This window comes from Schistocerca gregaria, chromosome 7 (assembly GCF_023897955.1).
Source record: "Schistocerca gregaria isolate iqSchGreg1 chromosome 7, iqSchGreg1.2, whole genome shotgun sequence".
NCBI lineage: Eukaryota > Metazoa > Arthropoda > Insecta > Orthoptera > Acrididae > Schistocerca > Schistocerca gregaria.
In genome coordinates, this window is record NC_064926.1 from 381,184,611 (window position 1) to 381,208,891 (window position 24,281).

Here is a 24,281-nt window from a genome sequence, read left to right on the forward strand (position 1 = left end):
TTTTTTTATTCAATATTAAAGCGACTCCTGCATTACCCCTATTTGATTTTGTATTTCTAACCCTGTATTCTCCTGACCAAAAGTCTTGTTCCTCCTGCCACTGAACTTCACTAATTCCCACTATATCTAACTTTAAGCTATACATTTCCTTTTTTAAAATTTCTAACCTACCTGCTCGATTAAGGGATCTGACATTCCACGCTCCGACCCGTAGAACGCCAGTTTTCTTTCTCCTGATAACGACGTCCAGTTTAGTAGTCCCCGCCCGGAGATCGGAATGGGGGACTATTTTACCTCCGGAATATTTTACCCAAGAGGACGCCATCATCATTTAACCATACAGTAAAGCTGTATGCCCTCGGGAAAAAGTATGGCTGAAGTTTCCTCTTGCTTTCAACCGTTCGCAGTACCAGCACAGCAAGGCCGTTTTGGTGAGTGTTACAAGGCCGGATCAGAAATCGTCCAGACTGTTGCCCCTGCAACTACTGAATTGGCTGCTGGCCCTCTTCTGAAACCATACGTTTGTCTGACCTCTCAACAGATACCCTTCCTTTGTGGTTGCACCTACGGTACGGCTATCTATATCGCTGAGGCACGCAAGCCTCCCCACCAACGGCAAGGACTATGGTCCATGAACGGGGCGGGGCCGGGGGGGGGGGGGGGGGAATGAAGAAACTGAAAAATAAATGGAAATTCAGTATATAGAGGACTCAAAAAAACCTTGGACGAAATTAAAAGCAATGGCAGCAACATTCAGAGTGCAAGTGAAACTACATTATCAAGCTCCGGTGAAAGATCGGACACGAGAAATGAGTACATTAAAGGAGCTGCTACGACGGGCCGGTCTTGCCTGATGACCTGATGGAAGTAGAGATGGGACTCAATATGGAAATGGAAGACACAGTCAGAGTTTAAAGAGCTTTGGAGCACATGCAATCAAACACAGAAGTGATCGGTAAATTTTTTTTTGTAATTTCTGAAACCAGTGGGCGGCAACCAGAAGATTATTTTAAGGTGTGTGTAGAATCTATGAGAATGGAGGCAAAGCATCACACTTTTGGACAAATATCGTCCACACACCCAAAACAGGTAGCAAATCAGGTAAATGCAGGATTTTTCGCACAGTCAGCTAAAAGGCTGATGCATCGAAGTTGATGATAAGACTAATATACAGAAGAATGGAAAAGAAAATTGAAGATCCGTTAGATGACGGTCAGTTTGGTTTTCGATTACGTAATGGAACCAGAGAGGCAGTCCTGACATTGCATTTGATAATGGAAGCTTAACTTAAAAAAACAAAGACACATTTACAGTATTTTTCGAGTTTGTAAAGGCGTTTGAGATGTTGAACGGTGCAAGATGCTCGAAATTCTTTGAAAAATTGGCGTGAGCAATCGGGAAAGATGGACAATATAGTTTCTACAAAATTCACGAGCGAACAATAACAATGGAAGATAAAGAACAGTGAAGTTAAAATCTTCTGGGTTATTAGGCTGCGTCATGTTTCTTCTAAAATGATCGGCGTTTCGACCCATCTGCTGGGATCTTCCTCAGGATCTTCAGGTGTCCACTACTGCTAGAACACTGTCCGAGACGAGTGTCGCGTCCTCTTATAAAGGGGGAATTTTCACGCGTTCGTGTTGGATAAGCAATAGTATTGGTTAAAATTCATATGGCTAACATTGGTGGGCGATAGTCGGCTAATATTCGCGCTGTGATGCAGAATAAGGGGCGTTGGTAGCTCGTCTCCTGTGGATACCATTGGCGCCCATCGTTATTGGATAGAAGGTACTATACCACACTTATGCTGGAGAAGGGTTATTGATTGAAAAGTCTGCTACCGTTATTGGTTCGTTGTCATCAGTGGCTAGATTCGAAACGGACCCACAATATTATTGTCCGCCGAGGTGACATGCAGCGCTTTGTTTATGCCGCACACACACCGCGGCCGCGTATTTACTTCCTTGATGGCAGGGAGCCACGATGCCGGAAGCCTACAGCCATCCTCTCTATTGAAATTAGATGCATTGTTAGAAATTTCAACCGCTTCTCGGACCTTTCTTCTATAAATGTTTGTTTCTTTAGCCAGTACACGTACGATATTAAAGCCGATGCCAGAGCCACAGTTCTCATGATGTTCCACTACTGCCGTATTTGCACTTTGTTTTAGCCGCAGGTGCCGTTCGTGTTCCTTAATGCGTTCCTTTACAGTTCTTCCTGTTTCGCCTATATACACTTTGCCGCAGCCACATGTCACTTGATAGATGCCTGCATTGTGGAGGCAATCAGGTGCATCCGTTTACCGTCGGAAAAAAGTCTTGTGTTTTGTTCTGACTAAAGAAAGATATCTGAATACCATTTTTCTTTAAAATTCTGCTTATGCGGTCAGTGACCCCAGAAACGAACCGTACCCTGACGGAGTGAGAAGGCGGTTCCTCGTAATTCATAATAGCGGTATAAATATTCCATCTAAAAGCTCTGACGATTGTATAACTGTCAACACATTTGTCTTCAATGTCCTCTTTAAAAAATTCAACTCCGATTCCAAGTTCTCGTCATCACTGATACAGAAGGCACGTGAAGACAGAGTGTTGAGTACTGCTTGCTTCTGGGCTGGGTGGTGGTGCGAAGTGGCATCTAAATACCCGTTTGTGTTAGTCGGCTTTCTGTACACTCTGTGGCCTAGAGTGTTATCAGATCTTCTTTATACCAACACATCTCAGAACGGGAGACCGACCTCACTCTCAACCTCCAAGGTGAATTTGATTTTGGGTTGAATTCCATTTAAGAAATTGTGGAACGCATGAAGTTCTTCTTTGCCGTGTGGCCATATAATAAATGTATCGTCCACATAGCGACGCCAGCAAGAAGGCTTCAAAGGAGCACTACGCTTGTTGTTCAAAATGTTCCATAAGCACGTCAGCTGCAACTGGTGAAATGTTTATAGAATTCACCATTATATTTAAAATAGCTCGTACGAAGACATAGTTCAGTTAAGTCACAAACATCTGGAGCAACATTCTCTCTTATAATCTTCATTGTATCTGATACTGGGGCGTTAGTAAATAACGATGTGACATCGAAGCTAACAAGAATGTCACCTGCTGATATCCTCAGTTTGCATATAATTTCTAAAAAATGTTTCGAATCTTTTATAAAAGTATTTGTTTTACTTATTAGATTTCTCAGTTTGCCAAATAAATGACGTGATAGATAAAGAATAAATTGCTCGGATTAAATTGGGTTTAAGATGAGATTGAATCTATCGTCGATTACTGCTCAGTCTCAACATCGAAGAATCAGTAACGTAAATAAAACGAAATTTCAGGAGTTGGATTAAAATTAAAGGCGGAAGGATATCAGTGATAAGAGTCGCTGATGATTAGTGCAAGTGAAGAAGAGTTACAGCACGGAGTGAATGGAATGAAAATCTAACGTGGAGAGAAAATTTATTGAAACCGTAGAAAGACGAAAGAGTAGTAGAAATGAGGTTAAAGTTAAGATAAAAATTTATGCTTATGTAGCAGACAAAATTAGAGAACTCTGATACTTTGGAAGCAAAACGAAAAATAACAGACGAAGAAAGGTTGGCATACAAAGCAAGCTACAAAAGGCAAACCGGGCATTCCGGAACAACTGTCGTTTATTAGTTACAACATGTATTGTGAGAATGAAAATCATAAGAATATGTATTTGCAACGGAGTTTTGTATGGTAGAGAACCATATACTGCGGCAAAATCGGAAAAGAAGATAACAGTAGTATTTCAGATGTGTTGCTACAGTAGAATGCTGAAAATTAAGGGGAGCGACTAGAGGAGGAATGAGGAAGTTCTCCACTGATTTACCGGGGAGAGGAAGTGTGGAAATGATTAACAAGAAGTTGAAATAAGATGATACAGTATGTATTAGGACACCAGGGAGTAAATGTGTATGATATTAGAGAGAGCTTAGAGCAAGAAAGCTACATGGGAAGACAAACATCAGAATACATTCAACATAAAACTGAAGAAACAGAGGGCAGTTGCTGCTACTCCGAGACGAAGAGTTCAGTGCAGGAGAGTAATTGGCGTCGGAGCACATGTTACGTAACTCCGTTCTCTAAGGAGCGAGTCACAGCTTCAACGTATTTAGAGAACGCTAGCAAAGAGAGCACCGAAAGCTGTTGTAACATGTATTTATTCATGGACTTCAGCAGTCATTTAATCACGGGTGAACATTGCTTCATGTTAAAGGGAGTTTAATTGGTGTTAATGTTCACTCGTGATTTGATTAAGAGTTGACTGTCCGTAAGCTCCAGAGCGAGAAAATGATTACCAATTTTGTCTTTCCCACTATGCTACAAGAGCTACTTTTTGTGACGTAGTTGGCTAGGTCAGCAGTTTGCAGACCTACCTGAACGAAGGCGGGAAAGGCATGATAACAGTCCAGTGACCTACCTTCCATGGCACTTTTAACCTCCACCACCATCCTGCCCTTCACCCAATTGCACTCTCAGAACACAATTTATTCCTTAGTATGGCTCTACTGCAAATAAACGTGGCACATAAATTTAATATTTGTTCTTAACCCATGTAGTTTACTAATAAACACTAATTTTACACCATTAAGACGCCAATTTTAATAATTTGCAGTTTCTGCATACACTGCAGTACGGCACTGTTAGTAGTAAGGAAAAGTAAATGAATAGGAGCTTATAAGAAATTTAACGAAGTCTAATTTTGTTCCGCGAAACATTTTCGTTACACGCTGCTATTTTCAAGCTATTCGTGAAAAACATATAAAATTGGCCTTCAAATGTCCCTCTACACGCATGCTTCCCAGTGGGAATTTTTTCTATGTTATTCATGACACTCCCTCCCACTACCGCACAAAAATTTGCAACTGCAGAACCTTTTCGGCTTATTCCACCTTTTTTGGTATTGATTGGCTGGGCTGTTATCGACAGCGTTTGTGAGTGCGACTTCAATTTTCTCGTCCTCTCATTTTGCGTCGAAATCCTCTTCAGCGAACGTCCGTCAGGATCACTCGGCAATCAGTTTCGTCCGCGTTGTGATAGCAGATGATGTTCTGATTTCCCGGTACGCTATATATATCTTAGAAACATTGCGTCGTGAAACACTGAACACTTTGGCTATCTTGGTTACGAAACCACGCACCACACAAGCACCATCAATACGTCCGCGTTAGAATTCCCGGAGCTCTGACAAGATGCACTCAAAATTGCTGCTCAGAAACTGTTCTGAAGACGACCGACAAATGCAACACTTTGAGGACATTGTGGAGATGCTGTTCATGGTCAAATACTACAGTGAATTCAGCAGGCTTGGCTAGGATCTGCGTTTATGTTCAAGCATGCATATCCCGCGGTGTTTCCATATTTTTGTACAACGCCTGTAAGCTGCACATGTTGTCCCGCGCTACGACCATTGCGCAACAAGAGTAGTGTCTTGTCAGAAGAAATTATTTATGTATGTTTTGGTTTTTCTGTAGACACAGTCTTGCTGCGGTTAGGGAAACAGATGCATGAAAGTGTGGGAGTGAAGTGGTGGAACAACTAGAAACTTTCTCTTAATGTACGCTATGCTGTACGATTCTTGTGGGCAACACATCTAATTTGCACAGAAATTTTGGTGGCATATGGAACAAAGGCAATGTCGCGTCCAGCGGTTGTGAAATGGTGCCAACAAGTTGACCAAAGCTGCGCGGATTTGAGTGATGGTGAACGGGAAGGAAGACTTTCGGAATCGACCACAGAAGACAATGTACAAGCAATCGAGGAAATGATTCGCAGCAATCTCAGATTTTCCGAAGATGAGAACCTTCACAAAGTGCTTCTCAAATGGACCACGGAGCAGATTTCAAGCGTCGATGCTGTGAACGAGTGGTAAAACGTTGTTAACCTTGTTTACAGAGACTTGATGACTTTGCTGAAAAATAGTGCCGTGTATCTGTCACTTCCAATCGTAATGCAGCGTTCAATAACATTTGTTTGCCGTGGCACAATAATACGGCCTTGCTGCAGTGGCTACAACGGTTCCCGTGATATCACTAAAGTAAAGCGCTGTCGGGCGTGGTCGGCACTTGGATGGGTGACCATCCAGGCCGCCAAGAGCTGTTACAATTTTTCGGGGTTCACTAAGCCTCGTGATGCCAACTGAGGAGCTACTCGACCGAATAGTAGCGGCTTCGGTCAAGAATACCATCATAACGACCGGGAGAGCGGTGGGCTGACCCCTCGTCCCTCATATAGGCATCGTCCACTATGGATGACACGGCGGTCGGAGAGTCCCGGTAGGCCACTCGTGGCCTGGAGACGGAGTGTTACACAATAATATCTAACTTACCTTTTCGTACAAACTAGTTTGATACCCAGTATTTGCATCTTGTTCCTGCGCTTTGTAAACTATCCCCGAGCAGACCGGATTGTTCAGCAACTAATTTTATTGCTTTGCAGACACTCCCACATGTATGTTGGTCTACACGCAGGTCTGTTCCGGGCCGTGATGATCCAGAACGGGCAGTCGGTGTCCCCGTGGGGAATCTTCCAGAACGCGCGCGGCATGGCCTTCCGACTCGGCGCCCTCCTGGGCCTTCAGACCAACGACTCGCAGGAGCTGGCCGCCTTCCTGCGGCAGCAGGACGCGACCCTCTTCATCGACCGCCTCGACGAGCTCCTCACCGAAGACGTCAGTATACACAAATAAACTCTTCTATTTCGCTACGTGTCTAACAGTGAAACCTCTTTAAAGACCGCGTATCGCACTGCGCTCTTAGCGAAAACGTGGTTTACGCTTCTCCAAGATTTCCATCTAAGTTTCTTTCGAAGACAGTTTCCCATTATACGCTGCTTACATAGCGCCTCACATAAATTGTTCTGGCTTCTATTTTATCCCACCATTTAGATTCCTACATTGGACAATATCAGGGTTCAGTGTTCTCTTATAATACGAATACAATATCAATTTCGTAACGCAGAGTTCCTTATCACCATTATCATGATCATTACCCTTTTCGGCATCGATTTCTTACTTTCTATTTCCTGTCATTTATTCCGTCTAGTATGGGAATCATCTTTCTAAGATTTCACAGTTTCTTTTTAACTTTGTGGCCGGACGTCGTTCCTGAGACCATGTGCGCCACCTGTCTATGAATCGTATTTACCTTGTTCTACATCTATATTTAGATTTACGTACATACTCCGCAATCCACCATACGGTGCGTGGCGGAGGGTACCTCGTACCACAACTAGTATCTTCTCTCCCTGTTCCACTCCCAAACAGAATGAGGGCAAAATGACTGCCTATATGCCTGTACGAGCCCTAATCTCTCTTACCTTTCCACGAAATGTAAGTTTGCGGCAGTAAAACTGTACTGCAGTCAGCCTCAAACGCCGGTTCTCTAAATTTCCTCAGGAGCGATTCACGAAAAGAACGCCTCTTTTCCTCTAGGGACTCCCACCAGAGTTCCTGAAGCATTTCCGTAACACTCGCGTGATGATCAAACCTACCAGTAAGAAATGTAGCAGCCCGCCTCTGAATTGCTTCTATGCCCCCCTCCAATCCGACCTGATACGGATTCCAAACGCTCGAGCCGTACTCAAGAATAGGTCGTATTAGTGTTTTATAAGCGGTCTCCTTTAGAGATGAACCACATCTTCCCAAAATTCTACCAATGAACCGAAGACGACTATCAACCTTCCCTACAACTGCCATTACATGCTTTTCCCACTTCATATCGCTCTGCAATGTTATGCCCAAATATTTAATCTCCGTGAACTGTGTCAATCGCTACACTACTAATGGAGTATTCAAACATTGCGGGATTCTTTTTCCTATTCATCTGCATTAATTTACATTTATCTATATTTAGAGTTAGCTGCCATTCTTTACACCAATCACAAATCCTTTCCAAGTCATCTAGTATCCTCCTACAGTCACTCAACGACGACACCTTCCCGTACACCACAGCATCATCAGAAAACAGCCGCATATTGCTATACACCCTATCCAAAAGATCACTTATGTAGATAGAAAGCAACAGCGGACGTACCACACTTCCCTGTAGCACTCCAAATGATTCCCTCACCTCCGATGAATACTCACCATCGAGGACAACGTACTGGGTTGTACTACATAAGAAGTAATAGTGTATTATCGTACACTAATGGACAAAACAATTAGTACACTCTTTTAGAGGTTTCCAATTCACCCAATATTTATTATTGCAACAGTGCATAATTGTGTTCACTTGCCGCACAAGTTCAAAAATGGTTCAAATGGCTCTGAGAACCTCGTCTGCCAGTATGAGAATGTTCACGTGACCAGTGCGTGCTTGGGTGGCAGTTCTCTGAAAGGACCATCTTGTCACCCGGAAGGCGACAACTTCACCACTTTGAAACTCACTCATTTGGCGTCTCCGTGGCATGCACCGTACAGAGCCTTGTAACTATTACTATTCACTACTGATGGGCAGACATGCTATGCCACCACGCTATCTAGTTGACGGACCACGCTGAAACCATCATCAGTGCACCAATTGTCCATCAGGTGGCATGTCGTCGCATCAAAATCGACATCCGCCTTTCAGGTTCGGATTTCCAGGTATATAACTTTTTTCCTGTAGTCTAATGTGACTATATACGTAATTTTTCTCTGAGGCGGAATCTGGTGACCCGCCCAGAATTTCCCTGAACGAGTGACGGAAATCGTCTAAAAACTACCCACAGGTTGTCTGCGGTCGCTAATCTGCCGTGCGAATCCCATCTGGGTCTCTCGCTATAAGATCTGGTGTTACACCGTCTGTGTCCATTGTTAGATAAAGGACTCCTCCAGATTGTTTAGTGCATACGGTCCTCAACTATATATTCCCATGTTATGGTACTTGTCTTCTATTGCCTTATGTCCACTTGCCATTTAATCATCGTTTCGACCACTTCTTGTCTCTTGGATCCTGCAGAGAACTTTCTTACTGCATTTTACCATCGATTCGCTAGCATCACGTCCAGTCCATCTTAATTCCATTTTCATTACTGTCCTGCTTGCCTACAATCGTTTCAATGTTACACTGCCTCTTCTAGTAAATTACCTCAGGGTTTTCTCCATTTGAAGTCCATGTATCAGTGCAGTACGTCACAATAGGCGAAACACACTGCAAGCTTTACTTTTCAGGCACATTAGAACCTATGTTACGAAAATCCTCTTTAGATTAATCTTCTGTTTATTTTTATTGTTGTTCTACGAGTCAATGTTTCGAACAGTTGTAAGTGTAAAAACTTATAAATTCCTTCATTGTTAACTTACACTAGTTCTTCAAGTTCATTGTTCGGATTTCTTTGAACTGGTGGAAAACAGTGCAGTGTCAAAACCAAAGAAGTTTGCTCTTTACTTTTCTGTACTGTTTATATATACAGGGTGTTACAAAAAGGTACGGCCAACTTTCAGTAACCATTCCTCACACATAAACAAAGAAAGAATGTTATGTGGACATGTGCCCGGAAACGCTTAATGTTAGAGCTCATTTTAGTTTCGTCACCTACGCCTCCACCTACACCCAATGGTGCACGTTATCTTGATTTCATACGGGATACTCTACCTGTGCTGCTAGAACATGTGCTTTTACAAGTACGACACAACATGTGGTTCATGCATGATGGAGCTCCTGCACATTTCAGTCGAAGTGTTCGTCCGCTTCTCAACAACAGATTCGGTGACCGATGGATTGGTAGAGGCGGACCAATTCCATGGCCTCCACGCTCTCCTGACCTCAACCTTCTTGACTTTCATTTATGGGGCATTTGAAAGCTCTTGTCTACGCAAGCCCGGTACCAAATGTAGAGACTCTTCGTGCTCCTATTGTGGACGGCTGTGAAATAATACGCCATTCTCCAGGGCTGCATCAGCGCATCAGGGATTGCATGTATCCTCGCTAACGGACGACATTTTGAACATTTCCTGTAACAAAGTATTTGAAGTCACGCTGGTACGTTCCGTTGCTGTGTGTTTCCATTGCACGATTAATGTGATATGAAGAGAATTAATAAAATGATCTCTAACATGGAAAGTAAGCGTTTCCGGACACATGTCTACATAACGTATTTCCTTTCTTTGTGTGTGAGGATTGTTTCCAGAAAGTTTGGCCGTACCTTTTTGTAACACCCTATATATATATATATCGAAACCTGAAATATCATAGTTAAGTTCATTAGTAGGTGAATATGCGGAGCACGCTGAGAAATAATAGTTCAACTTATTGCCTCCACGTGAAAATATGGCGCTATGAGCACTGAGAATCTGAAATGTTTCCTGCCTTGCCGTCAGCATGCTGTTTGTCGAAGGCTAAGAGGCACAGCTGGTAAAGTTGTTTTATCGGAACGACAGCAATAGCAGCGCTGCATTGCGGAAATACTGAAGCCAGAACCAGCTGCGAAGAGGCCCCATGTCAATGAATCGGCTAAAGAACATGACCAATAAATTTAAAGAAACGGGTGAATTACAGATGCATCACATGACCAATAAATTTAAAGAAACGGGTGAATTACAGATGCATCAGGGGAGGGAGGCGGTCCATACCCAGTCAATTGTTAATGACGTTACTCTAACCATAGACGACCATGCAGTACATGTATCAATTTCTACAGCCAGTGCTCGAGCTGTGTCACGGGAATTTTCTATCACCACTTAAAATTTCAATAAAGTTTGCAGCGCATTTTACGCTTGAATCCTTATAAGAACCAAAAAGTGCATCAAATGAAGCCATGAGATAGGCTACAGCAACGCGGCTTTGCTCTTCACTTTTTCCACGCATGAAAATGGATGACGTGTGGCTGAGGAATAATTCTTTGGACGAACGAGGCACATTTTACTCAGCACGGTGCCGTAAATGCACAAAACTGTCGCCTATGGGGTTCTATTCTGCCACATGTTGTGCAGGAACATCCAATTCACTCAGCTTCTGTGACTGTGTGGTGCGGTTTCACAAGTTCCCTCACTCTTGGTCTTTTTTCTTCAAGGAGATAACGCCTCAGGGATCTGTCAGGTGTGCGGTGTAAATGTCACTTATAAGGACCTCCTGATGTAACACGTGCTTCCAGCTTTGCAAGAACACAACTACGTCCACGCCACCATTTTCATGCAATATAGGATGACAACACAAGTCGGTTGCTACGTGAAACATTTGCTTCGAGAAACTTTCGCTAATGACTGCATCATCTCTAGGCATTTTCGAGATACATTAGTCGGCCAAGAGCCATGTAACATAAGGTTGTCGGGATTTAACCATACAGTAGCGCTGCGAGCCCTCGGGAAAAATTTGTGCTGTCTTTTCCCCTTGCTTTCATGCATTCTGAGTACCAGCGCAGCAAGTCCGTTTTGTTTGTTATTACAAGACCATATCATTTAATCAGGTAGAATATTGTCCCTGAAACTTCTGGAAAAGCTGCTACTTCTCTTCAGGAACCAAACGCTTGTCTTTCCTCTCAACAGATGCCCCTCCGTTGTGGTTGCAACTATGGTACAGCTAACTGTATTGCCGTGACACACAAGCCACGCCACCAAAGCCAAGCTCCATGGGGATAGTTACTCCTGACTGCTCACTGCTTACGGCCCCCGATTTTCACCTGGAGGCAGAAAGTGAAACTATTTTTTTCCGGAATACTCAGAGCACACTGATTAATGAACGTACCTAAGATGTTTCAGCGTCCTAATATATGTACAGCCCGCACTGCAGCAATGGGAACATCATCAGTTTGATTACATGTCATGCACATCACTTGGTCGACTTTCTCGCTTGTCTGAAGCAAATTACATCGTTCTACCATTAGAGAGCTCCGAATTATGGCGTGTAACACGTTGATGTGTAATGTAACTACAGTACTGGCCATTAAAATTGCTACACAGAGAAGAAATGCAAATGATAAACTGGTATTCATTGGACAAATATATTACACTAGAACTGACATGTGATTACATTTTCAGACAATGTGTGTGCATAGATGCTGAGAAATATTTACCCAGAACAACCACCTCTGGCCGTAATAACGGCCTTCATACGCCTGGGCATTGAGTTAAACAGAGCTTGATTGGCGTGCACAGGTACAGCTGTCCACGCAGCTTCAACACGATACCACAGTTCATCAAGAGTAGTGACTGGCGTATTGTGACGAGCCAGTTGCACGGCCACCATTGACCAGACGTTTTCAGTTGGTGAGAGATCTGGAGAATGTGCTGGCCAGGGCAAGAGTGGTACATTTTCTGTGTCCAGTAAGGCACGCACAGGATCTGCAACGTGCGGTCGTGCATTATCCTGCTGAAATGTAGGGTTTCGCAGGGATCGAATGAAGGGTAGAGCCACGGGTCGTAACACATCTGAAATGTAACGTCCACTGTTCAAAGTGAGAAAAACATACACTGCCTTAACGTCCCTCTGTTACAGGTCACAGCAAACTGATGATCATGATCCATCCAAAATTTTGTATGTATATATTTCAGAGGCAATAAAAAGAAAACCCAATAAATGTGACACAACTGCGGTGAAATGTGTTTGGAGAATAAAATGAAACTGTTTTCTTGCAAGAAGTCAAGCACTTTTGATTCATTATCAGTTACTGATATTTGGAGGACATCGTAGACTCGTCGGTCTATTTGCCTCAATCGACCTCTTTATACATCACTGGTACATATATTTTGGACTATAAAGAGGGAGCTAATGAATACGCCATTTTGACGACATGCAAGACAAACTGCATATAACTGTAAATCCTATTTATTTCTGAAACTATTGTTATCGACAAGTCGTAGTACGAAACGATTCGAATATCATGCTGGTATCTTCATTTCTCGTCACTACATCGGTCGCGTTTCAGGAGAAAGCAAGACTGTCCCACCTCGGCTTCGCACCTGTTGTCGAACCCGACGTCGAAGGCGCCATCGTCACCGAACACCCAATCAAAGTACTCAAGGAGGGACGCTTCAACAAGGTTCCCGTCATCACGGGAGTGACATCTGGAGAGGGTTTGCTCTTCGTAACAAGTAAGTGTCTTCACACTAGCGTTAATTACTGTCTTGTTATGGTATAACTTTAATATTTACCTAGTGCTTGTCTACAATTTCCATATTATTGCCGTATGATCTGCAATTCTAACAAAAAGTAAGTTATTTTCTGACATGTTTTGTGCACCAATTGGACAGTTTCTAGCTTATAACCTGTATCTTTGCCGTGAGGTTACACTCGTTATTCACAAGTTGGTGCATGTATCACTTTATCGCGTTTACTGTTCACACTGATGTTCCTGATACACATGTATGTTTTTATGTGCTTGATAATGCAGCAGCACCTAAATGAAAACATCTAAATCAATCTTCCACAGCCCTAGGACTGTAGACAGATTTTACAAGACATTTAATACACTGAAGCGCCAAAGAAACTGTTACAGGCAGGCGTATTCAAACACAGAAATGTGTAAACAGGCGGAATACGGCCCTGCGGTCGCCAACGTCAACGTAAAACTAGTGTCTGGCGCATCTGTTAGGTCGGTAACTGCTGCTGTAATGGCAGGTCATCAAGATTTAAGTGAGTTTGAACGTGATTTTATAGTCTGCGCAAGAGAGATGAGACGCAGCATCTCCGAGGTAGCGATGAAGAGGAGATTTTCCTGTGCGACCATTTCACAAGTGTAACGTGAATATTAGGAATCTGGCAAAGCATCAAATGTCCGACATAGCTGCGGTCGAGAAAAGATCCTGTAAGAACGAGACTAACAACAACAGAAGGGAATCATTCAATGTGACAGAAGTCGCACCCGGTAGCTGAGTGGTAAGGGCGGCAGAATGTCAATTCTAAGGACCCGGGTTTCGATTCCTAGCTGGGTCAGAGGTTTTCTCCGCCAGGGACTGGGTGTTGGGTTGTTTTAATCATCGTCATTTCATCCCCATCGACCCGCAAGTCGCCGAAGTGGCGTCAAATCGAAAGACTTGCACCCGGCGAACGGTCTACCCGATGGGAGGCCCTAGTCACGCGATATTTACATTTTAATGTGACAGAATTTCAACCCTTCAGAAAATTGCTGCAGATTTCAGTACTGGGGATCAAAGAGTGTCAGCGTGCTAAAAATTCAACGAAACAGCGTCGATGTGGGCTTTCGGAGCCGAAGGCCGACTCGCGTACCCTTGATTGCAGCGCAACACAAAGATTTACGCCTTGCCTGCACCCGTCAACACCTACATTGGACTGTTAATGACTGGAAATATGTTGCCTAGTCGCACGAGTCTCCTTTCAAATTATATCGAACAGATTGGCGTATACTGAAATGGAGACAACCTCAGGAATCTATGGACCCTGTATGTCAGTAGGGGACTGCTGAAGCTGGTGGAAACTCTGTAACGGTGTGGGCGTGTGCAGTTCGAATGATATGAGACCCCTGATATGCCTACATACGACTCTGACAGGTGGCACGCACGTAAGCATCCTTTGTGATCACCTGCATCCATTCATGTCCATTGTGTATTTCGACGAACTTGGGTAATTTCAACAGAACAATGCGACACGCCACACGTTCAAAATTGCTACACAGTGGCTCCGGGAACACTCTTCTGAGTTTATACACTTCGTCTGGCTACCATATTCCCCAGACACAAACATTATTGAGCATATCTGGGATGTCTTGCAACGTGCTGCTCAAAAGAGATCACCATCCCCTCGTACTCTTACGGATTTATGGACCGCCCTGCAGGCTTCATGGTGTCAGTTCCCTCCAGCACTACTTCAGACGTTAGTAGAGTGCCTGCCACGTCTTGTTGTGGCACTTCTGCGTGCTCGCGGGGTTCCTACGCGATACTAGGCAGGCGTGCCACTTTCTTTGGTTCTTCAGTTTATCACACATTGGACGAGAATCCTCGGATAAGGAAAGATTTCTAAGAAGAACAGACATCAATTTGGGCTCTCAGTACGAAATGAATTTCGTCTTAAAGTTGATTAAGGGTACTTGCACGACCATTACAGAAGTATTAAAGTATTTTAGGTAAACTTTTGATAGTTAATAGTACATTGCTTTCTGAAACCTCAACACAGCCCTGAATACTATCACATATCGTGCTTCGTTTCCTACTATGCCACCAAGAGCAGTAATTAAAACTTTACAGTAATGACGATTTGAGACGACGACGCTAGACACGTTGCTGGCCTAGACTCGGTGGACAACGACTTTCCCCCTGTCGAGCTACTGCCAATAAACTCTTGACACACTGATAACTGAGAACCTACAGGACCATACAGACGGAGTGTCCCAGGTATGGAGGTCGATGTGTGTGCGATTCATTGAGATAATATCAAGCGTCCTGTCCGCCATACAGCATGATGTGTATGCGAACAAATAAGGTAGTACCAAGTGTCTTGTACATCTTACAGTCTATCGTCACGCGGAGAGCAAGTAAAAGACCAGATTACATTACAATCGTGTGGCAGCACGCCGAAATATCCCATTCGATATGGTAACTAGAACAGGCAATGTCTCACTCAGTAAGTATCTTCAGCCACAATGAGCAAGTGAATACTTTCTACATACATAGTTGAGTTGAAGACGAGGAATGGAGATGTTCAAACATACGGATTCCTCGGGATCACTATATACAGGTATACGCTGACCGACTAGTCCCAGACAATAAAAATTTCGGGAGATATGACATCGAACATAAAATACATGGGTTTCAAACAAGTGAAACTTCTGGAAGGACAGGACGAAACTAAATTAAACTCCAAAGGTTAAGGGGATATTTGATATTACGGTAGTCATTAAGGATGCAGTCAAATTTGCCACTAATCAGTAGGACATTTCGCTCCCCTCTGGCCTGGTTGCATGCGCGGATTCGGTTGGGAACGTTCCCGCAAGCTGTCGTGTCCTTTTCTGAGGCAACCTGGCCCACACCTGTTGTAACACTTGCAACATATCCCGGATACTGGTACTGGAACGGAGTTGACATCCGAGTTTGTTCCTCACATGCTCAATGGGGACAGACCTGGGGATCACCTCGGCATCACTCAGACAGTTCACTGAGACAAAAGCTAAGTGGGGACGAGCACTGTCCTACAGAAGAATGGCATAAGAACACTGTCCCATTGGAGTCATGTAGGCCTACATGACGTATTGTTGTATCGTCAGTGTCTCCTCAATCATTGACATCCGTGACTTGATGGCTCCCCCCACCATGAGCCCGATAGTAACACCGCTGTACCTCTCCAAACGTGGTCGTGCGGTAGCGTTCTCGCTTTCGACCCCCGGGTTCCCGGGTTCGATTCCCGGCTGGGTAAGGGATTTTCTCTGCCTCGTGATGACTGGGTGTTGTGTGATGTCCTTAGGTTAGTTAGGTTTATGTAGTTCTAAGTTCTAGGGGACTGATGACCATAGATGTTAAGTCCCTTAGTGCTCAGAGCCACCTCTCCAAAACATCGGAAGAACGGGAACTCTACCTAAGTCGCCGCCACACTCGTCGACGATGGTCGTCCAGGAGACTCCAGAACCGCCATTCACCGCTGAACACGATGTGCGCCATTAAGCAGCGGCCCATGCTTCCCATTCACGGCACCGTTCCAGACGCAACAGCTTATGTAATAGCGTTTAAGCCAGTTTATGTATGGAACGGTAATTCCATATTCCAGCTGCTGCTAGTCTATGAGCTATGATTCGGCATGACACGGAATGTTGTAGACGTCCACTACGTGTTGGTTCAAAAATGGTACAAATGGCTCTGAGCACTATGTGACTTAACTTCTGAGGTCATCAGTCGCCTAGAACCTAGAACTAATTAAACCTAACTAACCTAAGGACATCACACATATCCATGCCCGAGGCAGAATTCGAACCCGCGACCGTAGCCACTACATGTTCTCGGATGGCAGATACAGGCGCCAAGGGCTTACGATGTGCTTCGTCCAACATACTACGATCATCCCTTGAGGTGGTCAGATGTGGTCGACAGCAAACTTTCGGATGAGTATGTCTGCTCTCTCTCTCATGCAATCCAACGTACGACCACTGTCACATCCGACTTTCCAAAAACATGAATATTGCAGGAATCGACCAGCTGGCCAAATGGAAAGTTATAATGAAGCACGGTTCAAACACTGTCAGGTGCTGATAATGCTGCATCATATTAGTACGCGTCATCTCCGTGTCCTTCAAAGTGATCAACCAACATCTGACGCCGTTCTTCCTCCTTTCCGACCCTGCCATACCTGGTAACAAGACTAAACGCGAAGAAAACTAATGCCATCGTTGTCTTTCTACTTGTTACAGAGAACTGCAACTCCAGTCATATAATTATCGGCCAACAGAGTGTGCGTACACGAAGTACATTGAAATACGACCATCTGTTCTGTGTGGTTCACTTTTTCCATCGGGCAGTGTGCTACGTCACCAGTTAAACATATCACAGTGCTTTCCTCTCCTTGATAAACACTTTATTGGCCGCTCGTACCATTTCGTCGTTGTTGATTATTCCAATTCGCTTCCCATAAAGGGAATGTTCACAGGACGCATAATGATCCATCAAGAAGTACTTGATTTGATAAAGGAGAGAAGGATTTGTACCACCAAAGGTTTTTTTTTTTGCGTTACCAGTCCGACTGGTTTGATGCGGTGCACCACGAATTCGTCTCCTGTACAAATGTTTTCATCTCAGAGTAGCACTTGCAACAGATGTCCCAGGTTATTTGCTGGATGTGTTCCAATTTCTGTCTTCCTGTGCAGATGTTATCATCTACAGCTTCCTCTAGTACCGAGGTAGTTATTTTGTACTGTCTCAACAGATGTCCTGTCATTTTGTCCCTTCTACTTGGCAGTCTTTCCCATATGTTCCTTTCTTCGCCGATTCAGACCAAGACTTGAAAACGGTAAACACATTCAAATTATTGTAGCTTGCAGTATTTATGAAAGAATGATGAGGTGTTGAGAGATAAATTATAGAAATGAAAACAACTAGCAACAGCAACAACAACTGCGACAGCCAGACAACCATTACAGGATGTTCTTGAACGAAGCTGTATGTAGGTGCTGCAGTGACTCTTAACGCGTGTAAAGTTGTATTAATAGACATCTGCTAAGCGTCCTGTTTGTTGCAGATGAAGGCCTCCTGGCCGACCCGGCGGAGCTGCAGAACTTCAACGACAAGTTTGAGGTCGCCACGGCCCCCCACGTGCACTTGCCCACCGCGGAGGAGCGCATCGACGCCACGAGGAAGATTCACGACTTCTACTTCGGGGACGGCGACATCACACTGGACGATGCTCAGGGTCTTGTCGACGTGAGTACTCAAACTTTACCGGTTACAAGTTTCCCCTTCCGTCGGTAGTTCTCCACGCTGCTTGTCGTGTTTCTTGCCGTGACATTAAACATGTGGCCATCGGCTTTAACGTGTCCTTTAGCGCCTTTCGGATACCAATGTTGCTCCACAGAGACCGTGTAATTTAACTGAAATCATCACGAGTATTCACCGCACACTAGCGTAAGACCGACACGATTACTTCACTAATGACACAGTCGTCGGCAACTGACACCAAGTCGTGGGAAAAACGTATCGGAAGATACGCTGGCTACCAACCCTGTAAATCACGGGCCCGCAAGCTTACCTTTATGGAAGGTATAAAGGGGCGTTTACACAGAAGTGGCAGACAGAATTTTCTTTACTGGAGAACAACTTCAGCGTTTCGTAAGATGGTGCTTACATCATAAAAAACGAGAGTCCCTCTCGTGCCAGGTGTAGGCGTGGTAGGACCGTTTCCGTTTGCAGTGTATGTAAATGATATAGTAGGAAGTGTATGATGCTCTGAAGACTCTTCGCGGATGACTCGATTGCACTTTAAAATGTAGCAACAGCAGAAAACAGAATCGATTTGCAGAGTGACCCTCAGAGGTCTGTGAAGGGTGCAGGTTACTTAAGTCTGAATGTAAATGAATGTAACGCTCTGTGCATACATAGAAAAATAAAGCCACTACTGTACAGCTATTGATGAGAAACAAAAATATTCAAATGTGTGGGACTTAACTGCTAAGGTCATCAGTCCCTAAGTTTACACACTACTTAACCTAAATTATCCTAAGGACAAACACACAAACCCATGCCCGAGGGAGCACTCGAACCTCCGCCCCGGAACCAGCCGCACAGTCCATGACTGCAGCGCCTGAGACCGCTCGGCTAATCCCGCGCGGCTGATGAGAAACTGCTCGGAGCAGTATCTTCCGTAAAGTATGCAGGAATAACTATCCATAGCGACCTTAAGTGGTTTGACCACGTAAAAGGAAGTACAGGAAAAATAGATGCCAGACTGATGGTTCAAATGGCTCTGAGCACTATGGGACTCAACATCTTAGGTCATAAGTCCCCTAGAACTTAGAACTACTTAAACCTAACTAACCTAAGGACATCACACACACCCATGTCCGAGGCAGGATTCGAACCTGCGACCGCAGCGGTCGCTCGATTCCAGACTGCAGCGCCAGAACCGCACGGCCACAGCGGCCGACGATGCCAGACTGAAATTCATAGAGTGAATCTGAAGGAAACATAACTCATCCACGAAGGAAGTGATTTAGAATGTACTTCTTCGACCTGTTCTTCAGTATTGTTCATCAATCTAATAGTGAGACTCTTACTAGGTAGGACTAATACAAGAGGCAGAGAAGATCCAACGAAGAGTTGCGCCTTTCATCACAGGAGCGTTTAGTCGGCGCGAGAGCAATATTGATATGCTCAACAAATTCCATTACCAGACATTACACGAGAAACGTTGTGCATCGTGGGGAAATTTACTTTCCAAATTTCGAGAGAGCACTTTGCAGGAGCAAACGGATAACATTTTACTTGCACATACATCTTGCTTACTGACCAAGACGAGAAAATTCGAGCAATTGGAGCCTATACAGAAGCTTACCGACATTCATTCTTCACACGCGCCATTCGCGGGTGGATCAGTGTAAGGGGGGGGCATCAGGTAGTTGCACCACAAGTATATTGCGCCACACACCATGATGCTGCTTGCGAAGTATCGTGTGGATGTAGATTTAGAGATGTAGTTGTACAGAGCGTCAACTGCAGTGCCGCAGGCAGGCCAGTTTATGGGGAAACGCGTCACGAAGCACATAGACAACAAGTGAATTACCTTGGGGTGCATCAGTACTTCGTAATCATCAGGTGCACCGTCGAAATGTTGCTACCGTCACACACTATTATGTGAAGAAACGCCCATGAAGCTATCAGTCAGTTTCAGTGCTGGAAAAATGCGAAATTTTTCCGGCTAGTTTCTTAAAATTCATTTTCGCCAAATATGAATGGATAATTTTATTCATATTGTTGGCAAGACATGCCGTTCATAATTCTGAATGTCGCAACGTACGTCATTTACACGTAATGTCTCACTTAGGGTGACACTATTAACAGACCCGAAACAAATTCCAAATTTCTTCTCAGGGTTGGGTAAACGTGTCAAGTTTAAATTTACGTCACGTCCTAAGGTCTAACGTTTCTTGGCGCTGTAACAAATGCAATCTTCTAAATTAATAGAATCGAAAGAGACAGCTATTTATGTCACATACTTTGATACTCACAAACTCACTCATCAAAACCCATAGTGTACTTCACTTTAGCCTAGAGTCTTGATATCTGGCAAGCAACAGAATTTCATACTGAAAGTCAAGGAAAAATCCTTGTTAATTTGTAAGTAAAACAAACGAAAAAATATTTCTCATTATCAATCATCCGACTGCCTGTCAGTCCTTCCGTCCTTTTTTTCTCAGGAACGTTTCAAGTTAAAATTTATGTCTCATGCAGTCAATCGCGGAAACTTTGTACTCCATTTTACCAGGTTTAGAAAATATTAGACACTAAATAAATTGCACATCACAACAGACCTTTTACATATATGAGTGCTTGGAAAAGTGAAAATTTATATAAATACGTCCATTTTTGTCATCAGTCTTTTGACTAGTTTGATGCGCCCCACCACGAATTCCTCCCCTGTGCCAACCTCTTCATCTCAGAGTACCATGGAAGTCATTCCCTCGTATCTTAACAGATGTTCCATCATCCTGTCCCTTCTCCTTATCAGTGTTTTCCACACATGCCTTTCCTTTTCCGATTCTGCGAAGAACCTCCTCATTCCTTACCTTATCAGTCCACCTAATCTCAAATGCTTCGATTGTTTCCTGTTCCGGTTTTCCCACAGTCCATGTTTCACTACCACACGATTCTGTACTACTGATGTATATTCTCAGAAATTTCTTCTTCAAATTAAGGCCGATATTTGATATTAGTAGACTTCTCTTGGTCAGGAGTGCCTTTTTTGTCATAGCTAGCCTATTTTTAATGTCCTCCTTACTCCGTGCGTCATTGTTGATGACTAGACAGCAGAATTCCTTAACTTCATCTACTTCGTGACCATCAGTCCTGATGTTAAGTTTCTCGTTGTAAACATTTCTACTTTCGTCTTTCTTCGATTTACTCTCAGTACATACTGTGTACTCTTTAGACTGTTCATTCCGTTCAGCATATCATGTAATTCTTCTTTACGTTCTCTCAGGATAGCAATGTCATCAGCGAATCGTATCATTGATATCCTTTCACCTAAATTTTAATTCCACTCCTGAACATTTCTTTTATTTCCATCATTGCTTCCTCGATGTACAGATTGAACAGTAGGGGCGAAAGGCTACATCCTTGTCTTACATCCTTATTAACACGAGCACTTCGTTCTTGGTCGTCCTCTCTTATTATTCCCTCTTGTCTGTTGTACATATTGTATATGTCCCGTCTCTCCTTATAGCTTACCCCTACTTCTTTCAGAATTTCGAACATGTTCAATTTACATTTTCGAACGCTTTTCCCAGGTCGACAAATCCTATTAACGTGTCTTGATTTTTCTTCAGTCCAAAATGTGTGTGAATTCCAATGAGACCAAACTACTAGGGTCATCGTCGGTCATTAGCCGGCCGGAGTGGCCGTGTGGTTCTAGGCGCTGCAGTCTGGAACCGAGCGACCGCTACGGTCGCACGTTCGAATCCTGCCTCGGGCATGGATGTGTGTGATGTCCTTAGGTTAGTTAGGTTTAATTAGTTCTAAGTTCTAGGCGACTGATGACCTCAGAAGTAAAGTCGCATATTGCTCAGAGCCATTTGAACCATTGGTCCCTAGACTTACACACTACTTAAACTAACTTATGGTAAGAACGACACACATATCCAAGCCCGAGGGAGGACTTGAACGTCCTGCGGGAGGGGCTTCGCAATCAGTAACATGGCGCCTCAAACCGCGGGGCCAATCAACGCGGCTTTTCGTTAGTCTTGCATTCATTATTAAACGCAACGTCAGAACTGCCTCTCTCGAGCCTTTACCTTTGCTAAAGCCAAACTGGTAGTCTCCTAGCGCAACCTTAATTTTCTTTCCATTCTTCTGTTTATTACTCTTGTCAGCAGCTTGGATGCATGAGCTGTTAAGCTGATTGTGCGATTATTCTCGCACTTGTCAGCTCGCGCCGCCTCCGGAACTGTGTGGATGATGCCTTCCCGTAAGTCAGATGGTATGTCGCCAGACTCATACATTCTTCACACCAACGTGAATAGTCGTTTTCTTGCCACTTACCCCAATGATTTTAGAAATTCTGATGGCAACTTATCTATTCCTTCTGCCTTATTTGACCTTAAGTCCTCCAAAGCTCTTTTAAATACTGATCGACTCCTGCTTCTTCTTCTATCACATAAGACAAATCTTCCCCTCATGGAGCCTTTCAATGTATTCTTTCTACCTATCCGCTCTATCCTATGAATTTAACAATGGAATTCCTGCTGCACTCTTAATGTTACCACGCTGGCTTTTAATGTCACCGAAGATTGTTTTGACTTTCCTGTATGCTGAGTCTGTCCTTCCGACGATCACTTCCTTTTTGATGTCTTTAAATTTTTCCTGCAGCCACTTCGTCTTAGCTTCCCTGCACTTCCTATTTATTTCATTCCTCAGCGACTTGTATTTCTGTATTCCTGAGTTTCCCGGAATATTTTTGTACTTCCTCCTTTCATAAATCAACTGAAGTACTTCTTCTGTTACCCATGCTTTCTTCGCAGTTACCTTCTTTGTACCAAAGTTTTCCTTTCGAACTTCTGTGATGACCCTTTTTAGAGGTCCATTCCTCTTCAACTGTACTGCCTACCGAGCTATTCCTTATTGGTGTATCTGTAGCCTTAGAGAACTTCAAACGTATCTCGTCATTCCTCAGTACTTCCGTATCCCACTTCTTTGCGTATTGAGTCGTCCTGACTGATGTCTTAAACGGCAGCTTACTCTTCATCACCACTATATTGTCATCTGAATCAATATCTGCTCCTGATTACGCCTTATAATCCAGTATCTGATTTCGGAATCTCTGTCTGACCATGATGTAATATAACTGATATCTTCCTGTATCACCCGGCCTTTGCCATGTATACCTCCTCCTCTTTTGCTTCTTGAACACGGTATTCGCTATTACTGGCTGAAACTTGTTACAGAACTCAATTAGTCTTTCTCCTCTCTCATTCCTTTCCCCAAGCCCATATTCTCCTGCAACCTTTTCTTCTACTCTTTTGCCTACAACTGCATTCCAGTCTCCCACGACTTTTAGATTTTCATCCCCCTTTACATACGGTATTACCCTTTCAGTATCCTCACACACTTTCTCTATCTCTTAATCTGCAGCTTGCGACGTTGGCTTGTATACCTGAACTACCGTCGTCGGTGTAGGTTTGCTGTCGATTCTGATAAGATAAAACCTGTCACATAACTATTCACAGTAACACACTCTCTGCCCTACCACCCTATTCATAACGAATCCTACTCCTGTTAACCCTTTTTCTGCTGCTGTTGTTATTACCTTATACTCATCCGACCAGAAATCCTTGTATTCTCTCCATTTACCATCACTGACCCCCACCATACCTAGTTTGAGCCTTTGCCTTTCCATTTTTAGATTTTCCAGTTTCCCTACCACGTTCAAGCTTCTGACATTCCACGCCCCGGCCTCGTAGGACGTTATCTTTCCGTTGATTATTTAACTATGTCCTATTATAACAAAATTTCAATTTTAATCCTCGTACAAAGACATACTCTCCTTCAGAACAGTTTTTGATCGGTCTTAAGAATCAAATACTTTTTCCTATAACTAATGTTACGGGTAAATTTAGATGGTACCAGAAGCAAATCAGGTATTAATAAGAAAGAAAAAACAGTGTTAATTCACAATTCAGGTTTACTTTGAAACATCAAGGTAT

General features: G+C 43.7%; 1 protein-coding gene across 1 annotated transcript in view; it reads left to right on the plus strand.

The window, feature by feature from the left end:
* The window catches only part of LOC126281548 (venom carboxylesterase-6-like), an 87,761-nt gene that overhangs the window by 38,258 nt on the left and 25,222 nt on the right, over positions 1-24,281 (plus strand). The window contains exons 5-7 of the mRNA XM_049980609.1: positions 6,488-6,687; positions 12,861-13,026; positions 18,110-18,291. Of these exons, the coding sequence (XP_049836566.1) occupies positions 6,488-6,687; positions 12,861-13,026; positions 18,110-18,291 (548 nt within the window). The remainder of the gene's footprint in view (positions 1-6,487; positions 6,688-12,860; positions 13,027-18,109; positions 18,292-24,281) is intronic.